The following is an 18697-nucleotide window of genomic DNA, read 5'->3' as shown; positions in this document are numbered from 1 at the left end:
TTTGGCACTGCTAGCAACCTTCTTCTTTCATCTAGTCTCTAAGGTGCTGCAAGATCCCTTTGCATATAGATATTCCAGACCAACATGGCTAATACATCTTAGAATTTTGCTGGCTTTTTAAAACATCCCAAAAGACCTTAGCCTTATGTTCTCTCTTCCTGTGGCTCTGGGGGAGAAAGAATTAAAAGTCCCAATCACATAGTTTTCTTCCCATATATACATATCCCGAGTGGTAGCTGGCAATTTCTAAGTTAGTGGGACAGGAAATTAACTCTGGGTTTTAGTCTTAATTTTAAAGGGGCTATCCAAGATCTTGAACCCATTTGGAGAATAGAGCTCTGCCCCTTGGATAGCAACTGGATTAAAACAAAGTCAACCATCAGGTGCCAAAGCATATTCTGATTCCCTTCACTCCCAATGTTTCTTTACACGACAGTTGAAAAGACACTTGGCATCTGTTAAATTTTCTAGAACAGTGGTTTTCAACCCGGGATCCCCAGATGTTTTTGGCCTTCAACTCTCAGAAATCCAAACAGCTGGTAAACTGGTTGAGATTTCTGGGAGTTGTAGGCCAAAAACATCTGGGGACCCTAGGTTGAGAAGGACATCATTATTGGCTATTTTGTCCCACACCGTCATCAGCACCAAGAAGTCCTACAAAACTTGCATCCTGAAGAGCACTTCTTCCACAGGCATCAACTTCAGAGAACAGACATATGCCTTATTCATATAAAATCCATTTCATTTGTACTTGTTCGCTCTCTCAATTTATGATTATGCAGTATAGGTAATATTCTGGTCAGGACTGTAAAGCAAGGCTTGACGTCAGACTGAATAAGGTCTTTTGATCTTTGTTTAATTTGGAATGACCATCTGCCATCGCCTGAGCATATATAAAGAGAAACGCGCAATGCGGATGTTCCAAAATTAGGACCCTCCTCATCTCTCTACTCCCACCTCTGTAACCCAGTTCACTTTGCTTTTTGATTATGTCTGCCCCGCTGTGCCCATATCTCCCTTCACAAAGAAGCCATGTAAAACTTCCAAGGAAGGAAAATGAAAATCAAGCACTCTAATGGGCAAATAGGGCATGAATACTGCAGAAGCAAAAGAGATCAGAGTTTGGTCTTAGTCTATCTGGCAAACATATTGCTGGGAGCCTAATGCATACTATCTTGAAGTATGTCCAAGAAGAAGGAGAAAATAAGTGAAATAGACACAGATTAAGAATGAAAGCTTCTTTGTCACTTGAAAATTAGTTTGATTTTATCTAGCGAGACTTGCTTTTAAGTAAACCATAGAAAAGTAACTTTTAAAGGTTTAAACCTCAAAAATCCTCTGGCCAACCCATTCACATTACAGGATATAGCACCAGGGACAAAATATGGAAGTAACAAGTTAATCCCATTAGATGGAACTAGTTATTTTGTGAGTAATGATGGTATAACAAAACCACACTTCAAAAATAACCAAAGAAGTAAGAACGACCATGTTTTCCCGAAAATAAGACAGTGTCTTATATTAATTTTTGCTCCCAAAGATGTGCTAGGTCTTATTTTCAGGGGATGTCTTATTTTTCCATGAAGAAGAATTCACATTTATTGTTGAACAAAAAATGAACATTTATTATATACTGTACAGTAGTTGTCATCACAAACCAGCATAACCAGACAAACTGTGAATCCTATCAAGAATTTCTTGTTACTACCATTATTTCCATGTACAACTGGTATGTACATTTACCAATCCTAAATGCTCTGGTGTTCTGTTTGGCAGGCGCTGGGCATGCTTCCAAACAAAAACTTTGCTAGGTCTTACTTTCGGGGGAGGCCTTATATTTAGCAATTCAGCAAAAATTCTACTAGGTCTTATTTTTCGGGGATGTCTTATTTTCGGGGAAACAGGGTAAGCTGCTTTATTGCTGTAATGAGTAATGGCTTCTAGCTACTTTTAAAGTTACCATGTTAGGGGCATTTCATAAAAAAATTCTAGAGGGAATTTTGCAACTTTGTCACAAAATAGTGGGACAATAATGAGCAATGTTACAAATAATGTAAGAAGTAACTTGCTTTCACCATAGTAAATAAGGAAGTCGATAGGGTACATTGTAAAATCCATAATAGGTAACAGAATCAATGTCTTTTTGAAAGTAGCTTTCCAAGCAATCCTAGCTAAGAACCCTGGGAGTTTGAGTTCAAGAAAGCAAATGTCTCAGGCTCTGAAGCAGACACACAAAAGACAGACTGTTAAGTCACACTGCTAATAAATACTTTATGCATTGCAAGCTCATTGAAGAAAACCAAAGGAGAGCTCAGCCTCCCAAATTTACTGACCTGCTGCGTCCCGTCTCCATTGACTAAGTGAGGCATCATGGCTACCTCCCCGTTCAGCAATGATGGCAACTCCAGTGGGATTTGGTCGGTCATCATCATTGTGACGTACATTCATGGAGAATTTTCCTGGGCGGGCCTCCTAGAAGAAATTAAAATAAAGTATTTGAAAAGATAATAGCAATAACATTTGGCAAATTCATTCAAGATTCAATGCTAGTAGAGATTGGAAAATTGTTATTTTTGTCTTATAACTCACAGTGGCTATGATTGCTGGGAACTGGGGATTGTAGTAAAAAAAAACTAACTTTTTCATACTCAGGTCACCAGTAGAACGTGTCGTGCTTCTAGACAGATAAGCACTAAGAAATTATTGTTAGTTTGCAGAAAGCTGCAAGTGGAATGACAATCGACTTCTTATTAGAAGGTGTTCATTCCTGCCCTTTTTTTAACAGCTCACTGCATTTTTCCCATTCCAGTGTCTATTTCACTATAATTCCTGATGTGTGGATTTTATCTAAGCAACATCACTTTCATACATGTAGACTTCACAGGCACACATTCACTATACTTTTTGTCATAGCACCCTATTTATCACCTGTTTTTAATCTATTGTTTGACTAGCTTTGCCAAACTTTTCCAGCTGTATTTGAAAAACACCACTGAAGAGTATGCTTAAGATTTCTGTAATGATATGAAAATTGAAGTCATATAGCAAAATGGTTAGAAGGAGTGAAAAGCATTTTTTTATTCTTTTGAGGAAAAAATGTGGCCAAAATTCTGCATCAGGTATGTAGGTATGATATCACATCATAGCTCCATCTTCTTTTTTCTTTTTTCATGTCAGGAGCAACTTAAGAAACTGCAAGTTGCTTCTGGTGTGAGAGAATTGGCCATCTGCAACGATGTTGCCCAGGGGACGCCCAGATGTTTTGATATTTTATCATCCTTGTGGGAGGCTTCTCTCATGTCCCCGCATGGGGAACTGGAGCTGACAGAGGGAGCTCATCCACACTCTCCTCGGATTCGAACCGGCAACCTTCAGGTCAGCACCCCAACCTTCAAGTCAGCAGTCCTGCCAGCACAAGGGTTTAACCTATTGCACCACCGGGGCCTCACTCCATCTGCTGATTTGATTACTGAAACCTGCCTTAAAACCCAGTCAACCATCTCAAATGATGGTTCTGTGATGCTGGTGTGCCAAGCACTAAGGGATGACATGGCCAGCAATGGTCAGTTGAAGAGTTGTGACAGAATCCCACTTCCAAGTTATTGTGAGCCCAGTGCAGACCTATCGTGGGGTTTTCTTGGCAAGATTTGTTCAGAGCAGGTTTGCCATTGAGGTTGCCTTTGAGGTTGGAAAATACTCAAGATCACTACTCTGACAATTTTGCACTTTCTTTAAATGCTCCACTCTGAAATTTTCTATATTCATTAGTTACAAAGAACAAGAAGATAAAAAAAAAAAACAGACCCTCTTGCTTCCATTCTCCTGCAAATCCACAGGATATTTTTTTCAAAAAATTACAATTACAACTTAGAATCATAGAATTGGAAGAGACCACATAGACAATCTAGCTCAACCCCCGCCATACAGCAAAACTTAGTTATGATGTGCTCAAAGGAATTTTTCAGCACTGCTATCAAAACACAATTGCTTAGAGTTATATACATTATAGTATCTTTCAGAAAGCATTGGCATGTTCATGATAGTTATTGATAGGTTTTGTTAGCCAACTTGAGTCCTTATATGGAGAAAAAGAAGGGATAGAAATAAAGTAAATAAAAATAATAAATAATAATAGTCCAAAAATCATATGATAACAATGCATTTTTAAAAGTTCTCGCTCTTTTTTCTTGTATTGAAAATTAAAACTACCAACATACCCAATTCACTGCTGGCATGCTTATAAAAGTCTATTTAGGAGATCCTAGGAGATTGAAAGACTGACACGAGGCAATGTAAAGGTATTAAGAATGTCTCCTTTGGGACACGAAACTAGTCAACCTTAATCAGGAAGGTCACTGTTCCAAAGCAAACAGCAATGTGTCCAATACAGTCATTACGCTTTATAACAAGGAATAAGGAAACAGAAGTGGAACAGGTACACAGTTTTCTGAGCAAAACCAAGCAGTCAACTCACAGAACTGTCACTTCATGCGCAAGTTAGTAAACAACAAAATTAAGAATGCAGGAAGCCAGATGAATTTTTAGCAGCAGATGACATTTTCCATGGCATCACTGGGCTGGTGCAAAACAAAAGGAACCAAGTATAGACTGAACTACTTCAGTCACAAAAAGCATGAGTGGCAAAATAATCATTCCAAAATCAATACAATTAAAGCTTTGTTATCTCTTTAAACTTTGCATGCACCCTTTGAGCTTACCTAGAATTGCCCTTAAAGGCTTTCCCATACACAGATATACCAGTTTTCTGCTAGCACTGCTTATTTGTTTTAGGCACACTTAAATCCAGGAAATAAGGGAAATTTCACAATATTGCCAGCTCAATCTGTAGATCCAGGAAGTGAGGCTATGCTTCAAACCGTTATAACCACCATAAGGCAATTATTTTGTCATTTGACCTTCGTTGCAATCAACTGGTGTGCCAAATTGATAATGCAATCCCCAACAGTTCTGTAATTAAATGATCTCCTTTTAAAAAACAACAACTGAAATTAAGCCAAGATGTCAACAAGTAATACATAAATTCGCCTCATATGGCAATTGTCTGATAGATAGACCAAAGGCAGCACTTTTTCCAAGCAACCCTCATTTATGGCCAGTTAATCTGGATCTATGAATGAAAGCAGTTTATACCAAAGTTCCAACTACAATGTTCAGCACACAACTCCCTTTGATAGTCACAATTTCACCTACCAAAACTGGTAGAGCCTTCATGGTGCAATGGGCTAAACCCTTGTGCCAGCAGAACTGCTGACTTGAAGGTTGGGTTGCTGACCTGAAGGTTGCTGGTTTGAATCCAGGGAGAGAGTGGATGAGCTCCCTCTGTTAGCTCCAGCTCCCCATGTGGGGACATAAGAGAAGCCTCTCACAAGGATGATAAAACATCAAAACATCCAGGCATTTCCTGGGCAATGTCCTTGCAGATGGCCAATTCTCTCACACCAGAAGTGACTTGCAGTTTCTCAAGTCACTCCTGACACACACAAAAAAAACACCTTACCAAAGATGAAGTTTTCCTTTTTGCGCCCACCAGGTGGGCTGCAGCAGTGAACTTTAATGCACCAGGAGTGATATGATGTCACTTCTAGGCAATACTTGGATTGCGTTTATTTATTTTTTCTCTGTTTCAGGGAGCTTGGGGGAAGGCCGGAGATGTTAGTGAATCGAATGGTTGCCTTTTTATGTGGTTGGAGATATTTGGTGCAATTTGGTGGCCAAAATGTTACCCAAAAATAAGCACCAAAACACTTTTTTAAAATATTTGACCTGGGTACTTTGGAGAGTGTCTGGGGTTTTCCCAAAAGCCACATAGAACTGAAAGCCCATATTTTGCCCATCTCGGCTATCGTGTTTTGATCACTGGGATACTGAGAACAGTGACATTTTGAGAAACAGAAATGGCCAACTGGGTTTTGTTTTTTGGCACATATCATTCACACTAAGAAACCAGTTCAATAGTCTGAACATGAACATCAGCTCACAGCTCTATGCATGTGGGTTGTTTGAATGTAAATGCTATCACTGGCAGTCCTGCAAGCATACAAACATACACCTGTTTAACACTATCTAATTACAAACTATAAAGAAACTACAGCTGTATACAATATCAACTCAAACAGAATATGTGGTAGTTTTTTGGGTTAAATAATTTTATACCCTACTTCTCTGTTGCCCGCCACCACCAATTACCACTCTCTTTACAGATTCATTTCCCTTTGCCCTCCCAAACATGGTCAGTATCACTGACTATAAATAAACAGTTCAGTTTTCTGTCTCACAACTGCTATTGTCAGGACAACTATTTAAAGAGCAAACCTCTTGCTTAATGTTTCAGTAACTAAGCACACTTCAAACACACTTAGATTTCCTGTCACACCCAGAGATGCTAGGAATAGATCCTGATAAGGACGGAAAGAGACAAGGATTAGGACTGAATCACAAGGCAAAGTGGCAAAATAAAAGCATTTATTTATATAAATCATATAACCCTTTCACTCCACAAAACCATCTATAAATAAATAAGGAGCAGAGTGTGTGTAGGTCTACATGGATTGTTGGGCTGTGGCTTCCATCTGTCCTACAAACATCCAACTTACAAACAACTCATAGTTAAGAACAGGGGTGAGACAACAGGAAGTAAGAGAAATCTACCCCTTGGAAGGGAAATTCACTCCTGAAAGAGTTATGGGAAAAGGGGGGTCTCCATTGAAGCTTTATCACCAATCCTTGTTTCTATAACAAGCATTTTTTTTTCAAAATCCAATTATCTCAAGGACAGAAAGTTAGGTGAAATATTTTGAACAGAGGCACAGACAGCAAAACAAATGGCACGGGGGTGTTCACCCTTCCCTATGCTATCCAAATATATAAATCTTTAGCTGGAGTCGCACTTCAAAATCTATTTACCTTATTTCTACCCCGCCTTTCTCCACCCCGAAGGGGACTCAAGGCGGCTTACATATGGCAACCATTAGATGCCTTAAAAACATACAAATAATGGGTTAAAAACAATTAAAATTTTAAAATTAATACATATTAAACAATTAAAGCATTTTAAAACAATTACATTCAGTATTAGAATGACATCATCCAAAAATCATAGCCCAAGGCCATTCCATTGTCAAATTGAACGTAATTCCAGGTCTATTATTGCAGTCTACTAATTTCTGAAAGCCTGATCCCAGAGCCATGTTTATCTTTTCCTTCTGAAGGCTAGCACAGAGGAGGAAGATCTGATTTCACTATCCCTCGTCCCCATCAGTTGCACTTGCGAGGCAGGTGGGACCGAGAGCAGGGTCTCCCCAGATGATCGTAATCTTCATGGTGGCTCATAGGGGAAGATACATTCAGACTGGTAACCTGGGCCAGAACCAAAATGTACCTGTTCTGACTTACATACAAATTCAACTTAAGAACAAACCTATAGAACCTATCTTGTTTATAACTTGCAGACTTCCTGTATATACAGTGTTCCCTCACTACTTCGCAGTTCACTTTTCAAGGATTCGCTGTTTTACAGTTTTTCAATAAACTTAAAAAATTACAATTTACAGCCTAAGGGAGGAAGGAAGGTGAAGCCAAAGGGAGAGAAAAGGAGCCCAAGCGGCAACAAGAGGAGAAGGATGTGATTTATCAACACACGATTGGTTGATAAAGACTTAAAATAGTGTATATCTACTAAAATAATGTATAAATATTAAAATAAATATAGTGTCCCTACTTCGCGGATTTTCACTTATTGCGGGTGGTCCTGGAACCTAACCTCAGCGATAAGTGAGGGAACACTGTAATACCATAGGGTATTATTACATGGGACACAGCTTGGAGGGAGGACCACAAAAGGAGGGGAAAATAAAAGACATTAGGAAAAGGAGACCAGATTTCAGACAGGCTGATTCAATTTTAAAAAATTGCTTTGAGTCTGCAAGAAAGGATAAGGGATGTTGATGATATGGGGTGATGTGGAGGTACCTTATTCATAGGGTCACCAGAAGTCGAAGTTGACTTGATGGCAATTAACAGCAAGAACAAGTCATCATTATCTAGACAGATTATTTTTGCTCCTATGGTAGCAAAAGTATATTTCAGGACTAATCACTGATCAGGCTCACAAATAACAATTACAGCACACAATTCACTAGCCTCATTCAGCCATTCATGGCAACACTTGCTTATCAGAGATGTGAAATATGATTGCTGCAGGAGTGGACACACTAGTCATTCATCCATGTGACTTCTTCATTGCAATGTCTAAACTCAATAAAAGCGGGCATTTTGGGTTGTCCTTTCACCATCAATACAGAGAAGGTAATCCAGAAATTGTTAGAGGCAGAATTGTTTTCTGCCTATGACAATTTTGGTGGCAAGACAAGCCAAAGTGACACATCATTCTACATTCAGGCATTATAATAAGCAACATGTAGAAAGAAAGAAAGATGGTACATGGCTTGTATAGCTGTTCCTGTTGCTTGTTGTAACTTCTGAATGTCTACCATTTCTCACTATGGAACTAAGGGCACATCTAGAATGCAGGGTTAATGTAACTCAACACCACTTTAACTGCCACGGCTCAATGCTGTGGAATCCTGGGAGCTGTAGTTTGGTGAGGCTCCAGTGCTCTTTGGCAGAGAAGGCAGAAGACTTTGCAAAACTGCAACTCCCTTGATTCCATAGCACTGAGCTACGTAGTTAAAACAATGTCAAAATGTACTAATTCCACAGAATGGGGTGCAATCAATGAAAAAATACTTGAAATCAGTGAAAAAATAAATAAGGTACGGATCTCTGAGATCCTGAAACCAATTTTGGATGGAATGCTCAATATACTGTAATGGGCTTGGAAGAAACAAAAACAGGCAATTAGTGTCCCTGGGAATACAGATATGGAAATGATTTACATTACCAAGGAAAGTTAAGGATGTAAAAATAAGCACATCTGTGTATCAGATAGATTCGTGCCACAGCTTGGTGCCTGAATGTTGAGAAGGTGGCAGGAACTGTTCATGCAGAAGAAGGCTCTTGATAGCAACAGTGACTTGAGGTATGCACACAGCTGGATGGTCAAGGCACAAAGAGTCTGGAATTTGTCTTCTTGTCTGCTGTTTATTCATTAGCATAGTTACATCACATCTGCTTCAAAGCCTCCTTAGCCCCAAAAAGAATGCTTTGTATACCTAATTGCAAGCACGGCAGATTAATCTGAAAGCATCCAAACAAGACAGCCTTATTTGTAACAACCCCACAGAAAGGGGTTTATCTTCTGTAAATTGCGCCAATTAGCATAAAGAATGTCTAGCTGAAAAGCTACTGTTTCCAAATGAGACTTTAAAATGAAATAAAGATATTCAGCAATTTCAGACTGAAATAACATTTGGCTTTTTAAGAAAGGCATTAAAAAACAGTCAGGATTCTGTACAGAAGAATCCCCTCATCAAATTTTCTTATTGCTCTTATTCTACTTAAGCTCAAATGGAGCTGGTGATCAAGAACATGAATTCAAATAGACACATGAATCTATTTTAATCACATTTATTTATTTATTTTTCTTATTCTCAAATATAAAATAACTTCCATGTTTTAGTATCCTATGTTTTACATAAACACACACCCAAACAAAACAAAACAAAGGTGTTTAGGAATGACATGTAAATAAAATAAAATAAAATAAACACAATTGTTAAGGAAATTACCTATCTGACAGAGAGGAGTCTAAGTCCATGTATGCTGAAGCCATAATAAATAACCTCAAGGTGTGATTTTTTAAACCTTTGTCTCAAGTTTAAAAAGCTCAATTAGTTCAAAACATGGCAGCCAGATTGGGTGCTGTCATATCTAGGAGTGATCATATTACACCAATATGAAAATCACTCCACCAACTGCCAATTAATTTCCAGGCAAGATCATTTCATGTAAGAAAAGAAGGGTTCCATCCAGGTCAAGATAAAATTGTATTACACACAAAGGATTCTGGAATGGATCCCTGGTGCAATATATGGGCCTACTTGTACCCTTATTCGCTCTAGATCAGGCCTGCACAACCTTCAGCCCTCGAGATGTTTGGCACTCCAACTTCCAGAAGTTCTGGCCAGCTTTTCTAATGTCAGAATTTCTGAAAGCTGAAGTCCAAAACTCCTGGAGGGCCACGGGTTGTGCAGGCCTGCTTTATATCAGTGATTCCCAAACTCTAGTCCTCCAGATGTTTTAATCTTCAACTCCAGAAGCCTTTGCTGCTTTGGACAATGATAAGAGATTCTGGGAGCTCACGTCCAAAACTTTTGAAGTTTTGGAACCACTGCACTAGACTTTCCTGTCTACCTGCCTCCAAACAAACACTGAGCCACAGCAGAACATATTACTCACTGCACATAGATTCTTTGGATGAAAGCAAAAAAGCAGTTGTTCATTCAGTCCTCCTCCTTCTCCCCAAACATCAATTGTTCTCTATCCCATGCCTCAGCCACACAGAATAATGCCTATTCCTCGTCTTGAATCCTCTCCTATTGCTTACATGAAAACAGTTTGCCCAAATGCACGGTCCTTCTACTGTTTAGAGCTGCAGCATGGCAAAGCACCCCCCTCTCTACATCCCATACACTTACATCAACTCTCTTTTTTCCATTTGGCAGAGGAAGCAGATTCTTTCATCCTGGCAGAATGGAAGAAGGATGAAAAGACAGCCTTATTGTAACCTTACTGAAACCATACGGCCCTTCCTTCTCCCCCTCTAATTATGCAGCCTGAATCAAAACATTCCCTGGTATAACGAGGAACAGGCAGAAACCCAATAACATTATATGTGGAAGGAGTGAGTTATACCCCTGCCCATTACAGGCAAAATAGTAATGCCAGTGTAACATGGCAAAACTCAACTTGTTTTCAAAGTAACTCATTGTAACACCTTACTTCCAAGCTTTAGGTTTGCAGAAAGGGTAAAGAGAAGGGAGAACTACTTCCAGAAGACAGTTTTTTGGTGGGGAAAAAAAACAGAAGGAAGGTTAAGATGTCTTCCTATGGTTCCTTCATGTACCAGTATCTCTTTTTAAACTGAAATCATAGCAGCTCCACATTTTCTGGAGCCCCTGGTTATGCATTGGGTTAAACTGCTGAGCTGCTGAACTTGCTGCCCAAAAAGTCAACAGTTCGAATCCAGGGAGCAGGGTGAGCTCCCGCTGTTAGCTCCAGCTTCTGCCAATCTAGCAGTTTGAAAGTATACAAAATATGAATAGATCAATAGGTACCACTCAGGCAGGAAGATAACAGCGCTCCACGCAGTCATGCTGGCCACATGACCTTTGAGGCGTCTACAGACAACACTGGCTCTTGGACTTAGAAATGGAGATGAGCACCAACCCCCAGAGTCAGACACGATTAGACTTAATGTCAAGGAAAAACCTTTACATTTGCCTACACATTTTCTAAAAGAAAAATAATTTGGGAAAGACATAAGCAGTGAACATGTAAAGTTGGACCTGCCATAAAATTCTATTCACATTTGTTGCCCATTTACATAACTTATACAGGCCACACTACTGCAAAAATGCGAGGCACGATTTTCAAACTCTGTGTATGTGTGTATGCCCATACCAAAGTATCGTAAGGACAGAGTGGGATAGGTGTCTGTCTCCCTATTCCCAACTTGGAGTCAGTCTGATGGCCCATTTACCCATGTACAGCTATTATTTCACCTTATATGTATGAACGTACATGCATGCCAGTCAACATATAACAATCCTATACTTATTATACTCTCTCTCCACCATACACACAAAATTCAGAAATGCCTTCTGTAAAGGAAACACAAAATTTCAGTTCAAGCTGATTCATATCACATCCCAAAAAATCTACACTTTTACCCTTTAATGTTGTGCAGAACAAGGTGGCATGATGTGTGTGAAGGTGGCATGATGTGCACACACATGCCCAACAAATAAAAGTATATTAAAACAAACAGCACCTATTTTTTTTACAGAACAATTTTTTCCCCTCGGACCACGATTCTTTTATTTTAGCCGCTATTAATCTGACCTATTGCTGAAGTCATATTGACAGTGAGTGCCACATTGTATTATTGTGGGAAACCACTTCACACAAGCCTCTCATTCAAGCCAGGCATCCCACAATAGCCATTCACAGCGATTTCAGAGCAGCACCAGAATAGAGCACCTCTGGCTATTAGCTGGAGGAATTTCTAACACAGTGGGAATGTTGAACCACTGTAAATGCCACGTTCACAGGCCTTGATTGCCTGGATTTCAGGATAAAGCAGGAGCGAAGGCTTTTCAGCCATGGGGAAAGGGATGAAAACAAGCCCTTGTCTTGTTTTACTTCGGGGCAATCAAAGGGCTTTTTAAAAAAAGCAATTTAGTTTTCTCATCTCTACTTCTGGGACACTGTACATTAGGAATTATTTATTTTATATTGCTGCTATAGTCCTCCCACCTTTGAAGTTGACTGAATTGCATTGGTGGTTGTTTGATATTATTACTATTGATATTATTACTGTTGTATAAACCTTTGTTTTAACTTCTGTTTTATCATCTTCTTGTGTTTTAAACTGTGTGTATTGTTTATGTATTTGCGCTGTTACTTTTGTAACATTGTGAGTCCCCACGGGGAGATGGTGGCAGAGTATAAATAAAGTTTTTTTATTATTATTATTATTATTATTATTATTATTATTATTATTATTATTATTATTATTATTATTGGACAAAAAAAGTAAGTAATAAAGCAAATATACAAATTAATGTAGTGAAATGTAATACACCTCTAAATTGGACAACCATGGTTTTATTTTGCTTCTTTGTTTTACTGGAGATGCCATTTTTTCTCCTCCTTTATTTATTGTTCTTTTAAATAAAATGCTAAATCTTAAAGAGGAAAGAAAGAACATAATCGCAGTGGTGGTTGTGTAACCTGCTTTAGATCTCAGCATGAGACAATTATATGGCCCAACCCATTTATCCTTACCCAGCAGGAGAGTAGATAAACTGCTCCGAGATTTTATTATATCAGGTGGCATATGAGCAGCATACAAGTGTCACCAATAAATACAATTCAAAGAGCATTGTGGACTGAACAAATAGTTTTGTCCAATGAGGTGCCCAGGTACTCACAACGTCCACCAATTTGGGCAAGTTACTAACTCATCTTAAAATCCACATAAAGAAATTCATTACAGAAATAAAACTGAATATCCCCATGCTTGCCCTTCTAAAGCTAGAAACAAGGTATTCACCGGAAAAGCCCTTTTGCTCATCTGCTGTAAAGGTGCTGACCGTGAGTGCAATGAATTTTAGAGAACTGTGTGTGTATCCCCACCTGCAGTAATGAACAAGTACACCTATTTAAAGGGTGATTTTGTGACATTTAACTGGAAAACGAACTCCGCTGGAGTTTTAAGGAAAAGGATCACACTTACAACTAAGCACTGTTAGTTAGCTGAAAAGCTACAGAGTGGCAACCAGCCAGGAAAAACAGATGCTCACCCATCAGTGTACCCACTCTGCATTTCCCGGGGCTGTATTCCCCCGTAGTTACAGGTTACCAAGTCATGAATAGTCTCTTTGTACATAAAATCTCCCCCACCCATCCTCCCCAACTCAAATTCTAACTTTTGAGTTGGGAATGTTCAAGGTGAACAGAAACCCAAAGAGGAATCGGTGTTCTCTAATGAAGAGGCAGCCAAGAGCATTTCAACAGCTGGAGAAAGAGAAAGATCAGTAATTTAAAGGGGGGAATCTGTTTATCATCTCCCAGAGATTTTTTTGTGTGAGAAAACAAAAGGTTCAGTGTTTGGAGTTTTACTTTGGGGGTGAAATGTCCTGAATACTTTTTATGCCAAGGGAGACATGTTAGTACAGACACTAGTAAAGAGAAGTTAATGCTCCCGACCCAAAGAGCACTACTTTTCAATTAAAAGGTGGGACAGTACATAATAATTCATTGTGAGAGGATGTTAGTGTGTATAGTCACCTTTTATAGGATTAAACAGCAAAAATGGTATTTCTAAACCTAGAAATATACATTTTTATTGGAAAACAGTAGTTGACAATATAGACCAGGTTTGGACAGATCATCTCAAAAGATAAACAAAACAAAATGTACTGATCTACATGGCCAACAGCTCACACTTCTCAAAGTCACCAGTTTTTGGGAAACTGACAGAGATCACAAACCCGGTGACTTGAGCAATAATTACAGATGTGACTTTAGTGGCAGAAAAGATAAATGTCTGAAACTACAAACTTAAATCATGCTGCCTGTTTCATTTTCTTTATAGATAATAATATTAAGGTATCTTAAAGTAGGAGTGGGGTAATTGTTGGGGACTAATGGTTGATACTGATGGATGAGTGGACCTTAGAAGGCCACATCCCCTGCAAAAAAAAAAAAGTTTCCCCCTCAATGCCCCACCTTAAAGAATAAAGGAAACAAGTTCATCATATTTTTTTCTTTCATAAAGTGACTTGGAGTCAACTTCTAAAAGTTAAGTTCCAGTTCACTTTCTTTTTTAAAATAATTTTAAAAAATTAACATAAAGCAACAAAATAGAGACATGAACAATAGTTTACTCAACAATGATTCTGAAATGCAAAATAAATCCCTTTGTAATTATTTGTTTTTTCCAAATGGATCCATGGGTCAATTGGATATTTCTCTTTCCCTCATTAGCTTGGTTTACATAATAAATAAATAGAAACCATATTTCCTCAGAGATATTATTATCTTTTTGGGGTTTTGCCTGTCTTATTTGGCAGGTCAGTCTTTCCAATAGTACCAGATTCCAAACTTTTTCAGTAATTAGATAAATCCTGCTGCACTTAGTTTAGACCTATGATATATAAAGGAATGTTCCAGGTCACTTTCTGTTGGAGGGCCTAAATTATGTGAAATTGGTCCCATAGCCCTGAAGCCATTGCAGAGGCATAAGACTTTAAAAATGGAGCATGTAGTCACATGCTACATTTGTCCCATCCCTGCTGTACATGATTTTTTGTAAGGACTGTAAATCATATCAAACATCTGAAATAAATTCAGTCATTGTTATGGCTATTGCTGTAATCATCATTTATTAAATTGATTTATTTGGTGCCAGAAATGCACATGTAATGTCACAGGAGAAGACAAAATATATTATTATTATTATTATTATTATTATTAATTTATATGCCCTCCGATCTCCTCAAAGAGACTCAGGGCAGTAAAAAGACAGGCAGTCCTGCCAAAGGTGTATCATGCACGTGCGCGGGCACACACGTACACACACACACAAGGAAAGAATCATGTAAATATAAATAGTAAGACAAGGTATCCATGTATAATACACAAACAGACCCAGTCTTTTGAACTTGAACATGTCTATTTGTATTTTAGAATGTGTTTATGAATGTTGATGTAAGTTAATAATTTTTAATTTGATTTATAGTGTATTGTATAATTTTTATATGTGTGTTTATTGTAAGCCGCCCTGAGTCCCCTCTCGGGTGAGAAGGGCAGGATATAAATGTTGTAATAAATAAATAAATAAACCGATGGGATATAATACAAAACAAGCTGAGAAATCCATACAAGCAAGTTAATGAAACTTAAATATGAAAAGCTTTGGAAAGCAAAGAAGTTTTTAATTGAAATTTAGAAACAATGAAGAAAAGTGCATTCTGCAAACATTCAGGGAGATAATTCCATGGATGAAACACTCTTGTAAGCTTGTTATTATAATAGCATTATAATAATTTTATTAGGCATAAAATAGCATGGAACAGGCCTGCACAACTTGTGGCCTTCCAGATGTTTTGACCTTTAGAATTCTCAGCCATTGCAAAACGTGGCTACAGCTTCCGGGAGTTGAAGCCCAAACACCTGGAGGTTGTGCAAACCTAGCACAGAAGGACTTGGGGAAAACAAGGTGGTGCTGACCCCTTCCTACATGAATATGGAGCCTGAAGACCAGCCCTCACCCTGAGTGTGACTTTTTACACTGAGTTACACTGCATACTTAATGTAGTTTGACACCACTTTAACTGCCATGGCTCAATGCTATGAAATCCTGGGATGTGTAATTTGGTATGGTACTATCACTCTTTCACAGAGAAGGCTAAAGAATGTGTAAAACACAACTTGTGTGATTCCTTCATGCGAAAACATGGCAGTTAAAGTGGTACCAAACTGTATCTGTAGTGTAGATGCACCCCTAGTCTCATCAGTATGGAGTTGTGAACTCCACACAATAAAATGAAGCTATTGAAACATCCTGACCCTTCCCATAATAAAGGATGGAAGGAAAGAGAAATATGTGCCTTTGGTGATTTCCTGAATGCTGACGTCAAACTGGTTTTCCTTGGCACCAAGTCAAAAATGCCAAAGGATCCAGGAAATCTCTACTGGCATACACAAAACACATATGAAACATGGAACAGACGGTTCAGCAATAGAGGTTGAAATGAAGTCACTGGAATGCATGCTACAACAGGATATAGACACAGTATAATGTGTATTGCAGTGACGTCACTCCTTATCCTCCTGGGCTAAATCAAAACTGTAGAAGGTGACATACTTCCATCATGCCTAGGCCCAGAAACAGATGAAAGGCTCTTTTTGACAGGTTGTTATTGTTACTACAACAACATAGTTGAGTTGTCAATGTAAATATAGTTTGAAAAGTTTGAAATAGTTTGCTTTCTTTTATCTGAAGAAGCCATACAGGTATGTACCCTGTGAAACAGCAATATAATGAATGTCAGGAACATGAAAGACCACCATTGCAGTTGGAAAAAATAACACCACAACTTTAAATTAGAGACCGTTTTCCAGCTCCTTCCCACTTCCACAATTGTAGAACACTAAAATCCTATGTGCATTAGAGAAAACAGCTTCCTTTTCAAGCTTGTACCTCCCACAATACATAAATTTATGAATTATGTCAGCAGCACCCCATAACTTCATTTGGCAAATGCACATGTCATAAACCATGCATAAAACAAGTCTGTTGGCCTAAATTGTAGTTGTCAAATGCAATATAGCACTCAAATTAGAGTTCTCTTCTAATTGTGTTATGCAAGATGAGCTATATTAGCAGGCCTTCACATCCATTTAATAAAATGTTAAATTTAGAATCATGTTGCCCCAGGTCAGGCAGCGTGGCAAGAATGCAGCTGGCTGCAGCCCAGCATTCGAACGGCCTCTGTGCTGCTAATGAAATTGGAAGGCACACCACATTTATTACATTTCCTCCAACCTGGGTAGATGAGACTTTCTCTCTTATTTACGGAAAGCACACTCGCAATGTACCCTTAAAAAGTTTTAAAAGGAGAATCTACACCATTTCACAACTATGATCTCTCATTCTACATAAACCAAAAAAAGAAATCTCTTTCTTAATCTAAAGACTCCTTAAAACAAAATTACAAAGTTGTATGTGGAAAAGGCACCAATCAAAAGGTGGGCTGTCTCTAAGACAGGTGAGTCACAGATCTCTGAGAGGCCAAGATAACTAACCCATTTTAGCTGACCATTAGCATTACATGGTCTTGGAGCACATAACGCTAATGAATTACTCAAGCTGACTAAACAACCTCTAGTAGTTGGCTCATTTAGAAACTGGCCAAAGTTTATTATTAACCAAGGATGGGGAACCTTTGGCGTTCAAGATGTTCTGGACCACAACAACATCCACATCTGTTAGAACTCATTATCTTGGAAGGGTTTGATGGAAGTTGTAAGACAAAACACCTGCAGGGCCAGAGTTTCCTTACCATGATCTCACATTCCTATGTAAATGCAGGCCAACTTGTGTGGAAGGAGAAAGTAAATTGTGCCAACATTAGAGGAAAGGAGAAGAGGAGAGAATAGGCTTGATACTTTGTTTAAACTCATTCATGACAATGTATATATTTAGTATATCTCATCAACCAGGCATCATCCTCTACAATAGGCAAAAACTTCTAAAACTGTACGTTTTATGGAGAGAAAGAGAAACTGAAAAATGTGTTACACATTAACAAAATGTCAGGGGTTTGGTATAGGATCATCACGTGAGGACTATGTCTATCTCAATACCCAAACTGAGTGCTAGGAATGACCCTTTGCAATTCCACTTTCGTGGTCCCACACACAAAAATATTCTTCCTGGTGAAAACTCATCCCCAAAAGATCAACTGAAATTCAGCTGCCTCCAGAGATCAGAAAAATATTCACCCAAATCCCCACAGCAAAAAAGCACTGATGAAACCAATTTAAAAAACACTTCCAGGTGTGATGTACAATCAATGTTTGACTGATTTGAAGGCTCTCTAGCCCACCTGTGAGCCACTGAAGCTGTGGCTTAGGACTCTGCTATGCTCCCTTGAATCATGCTTAAGACTAACAACACTTCCAGGGATGACAACAGCAACGTGCCCAAGGTCTATTTTCTTCCACTGGAATTTTCCAGTGTATTTTAGTATTTTGAAAAGTGCTAGGAGAATGGAAATGTATTAATCAGGGACTTATCACTGGTTCATTTTTTTTCAGCTAAGATTTCAGCCATGAAGCTTTGTCCTTTTTCTTAACCAGAAAATGGAACATGTAGAGAATAAAAGAGTCAAAAAACCATCTTAGGGGACCACAAGAGATTCTAGAGACACACATAGTCTACCCAAACATAAAGCAAATCCAGTCCTCTTGCAGCTGAGCTGGGAGG

General features: G+C 38.6%; 1 protein-coding gene across 2 annotated transcripts in view; it reads right to left on the bottom strand.

The window, feature by feature from the left end:
* Positions 1-18697, bottom strand: part of fndc3b (fibronectin type III domain containing 3B) — a 320815-nt gene that overhangs the window by 243465 nt on the left and 58653 nt on the right. For both annotated transcript variants that reach the window (XM_008106024.3, XM_003218149.4), the window contains exon 2: positions 2334-2472. In XM_008106024.3, coding sequence (XP_008104231.2) covers positions 2334-2444 — 111 coding nt within the window. In that variant the 5' untranslated portion in view covers positions 2445-2472. The remainder of the gene's footprint in view (positions 1-2333; positions 2473-18697) is intronic.

This window comes from Anolis carolinensis, chromosome 3 (genome assembly GCF_035594765.1).
Source record: "Anolis carolinensis isolate JA03-04 chromosome 3, rAnoCar3.1.pri, whole genome shotgun sequence".
Lineage (NCBI taxonomy): Eukaryota > Metazoa > Chordata > Lepidosauria > Squamata > Dactyloidae > Anolis > Anolis carolinensis.
Note: the sequence above shows the minus strand (reverse complement) of the source record. Positions and strands in the feature narration are given on the sequence as shown.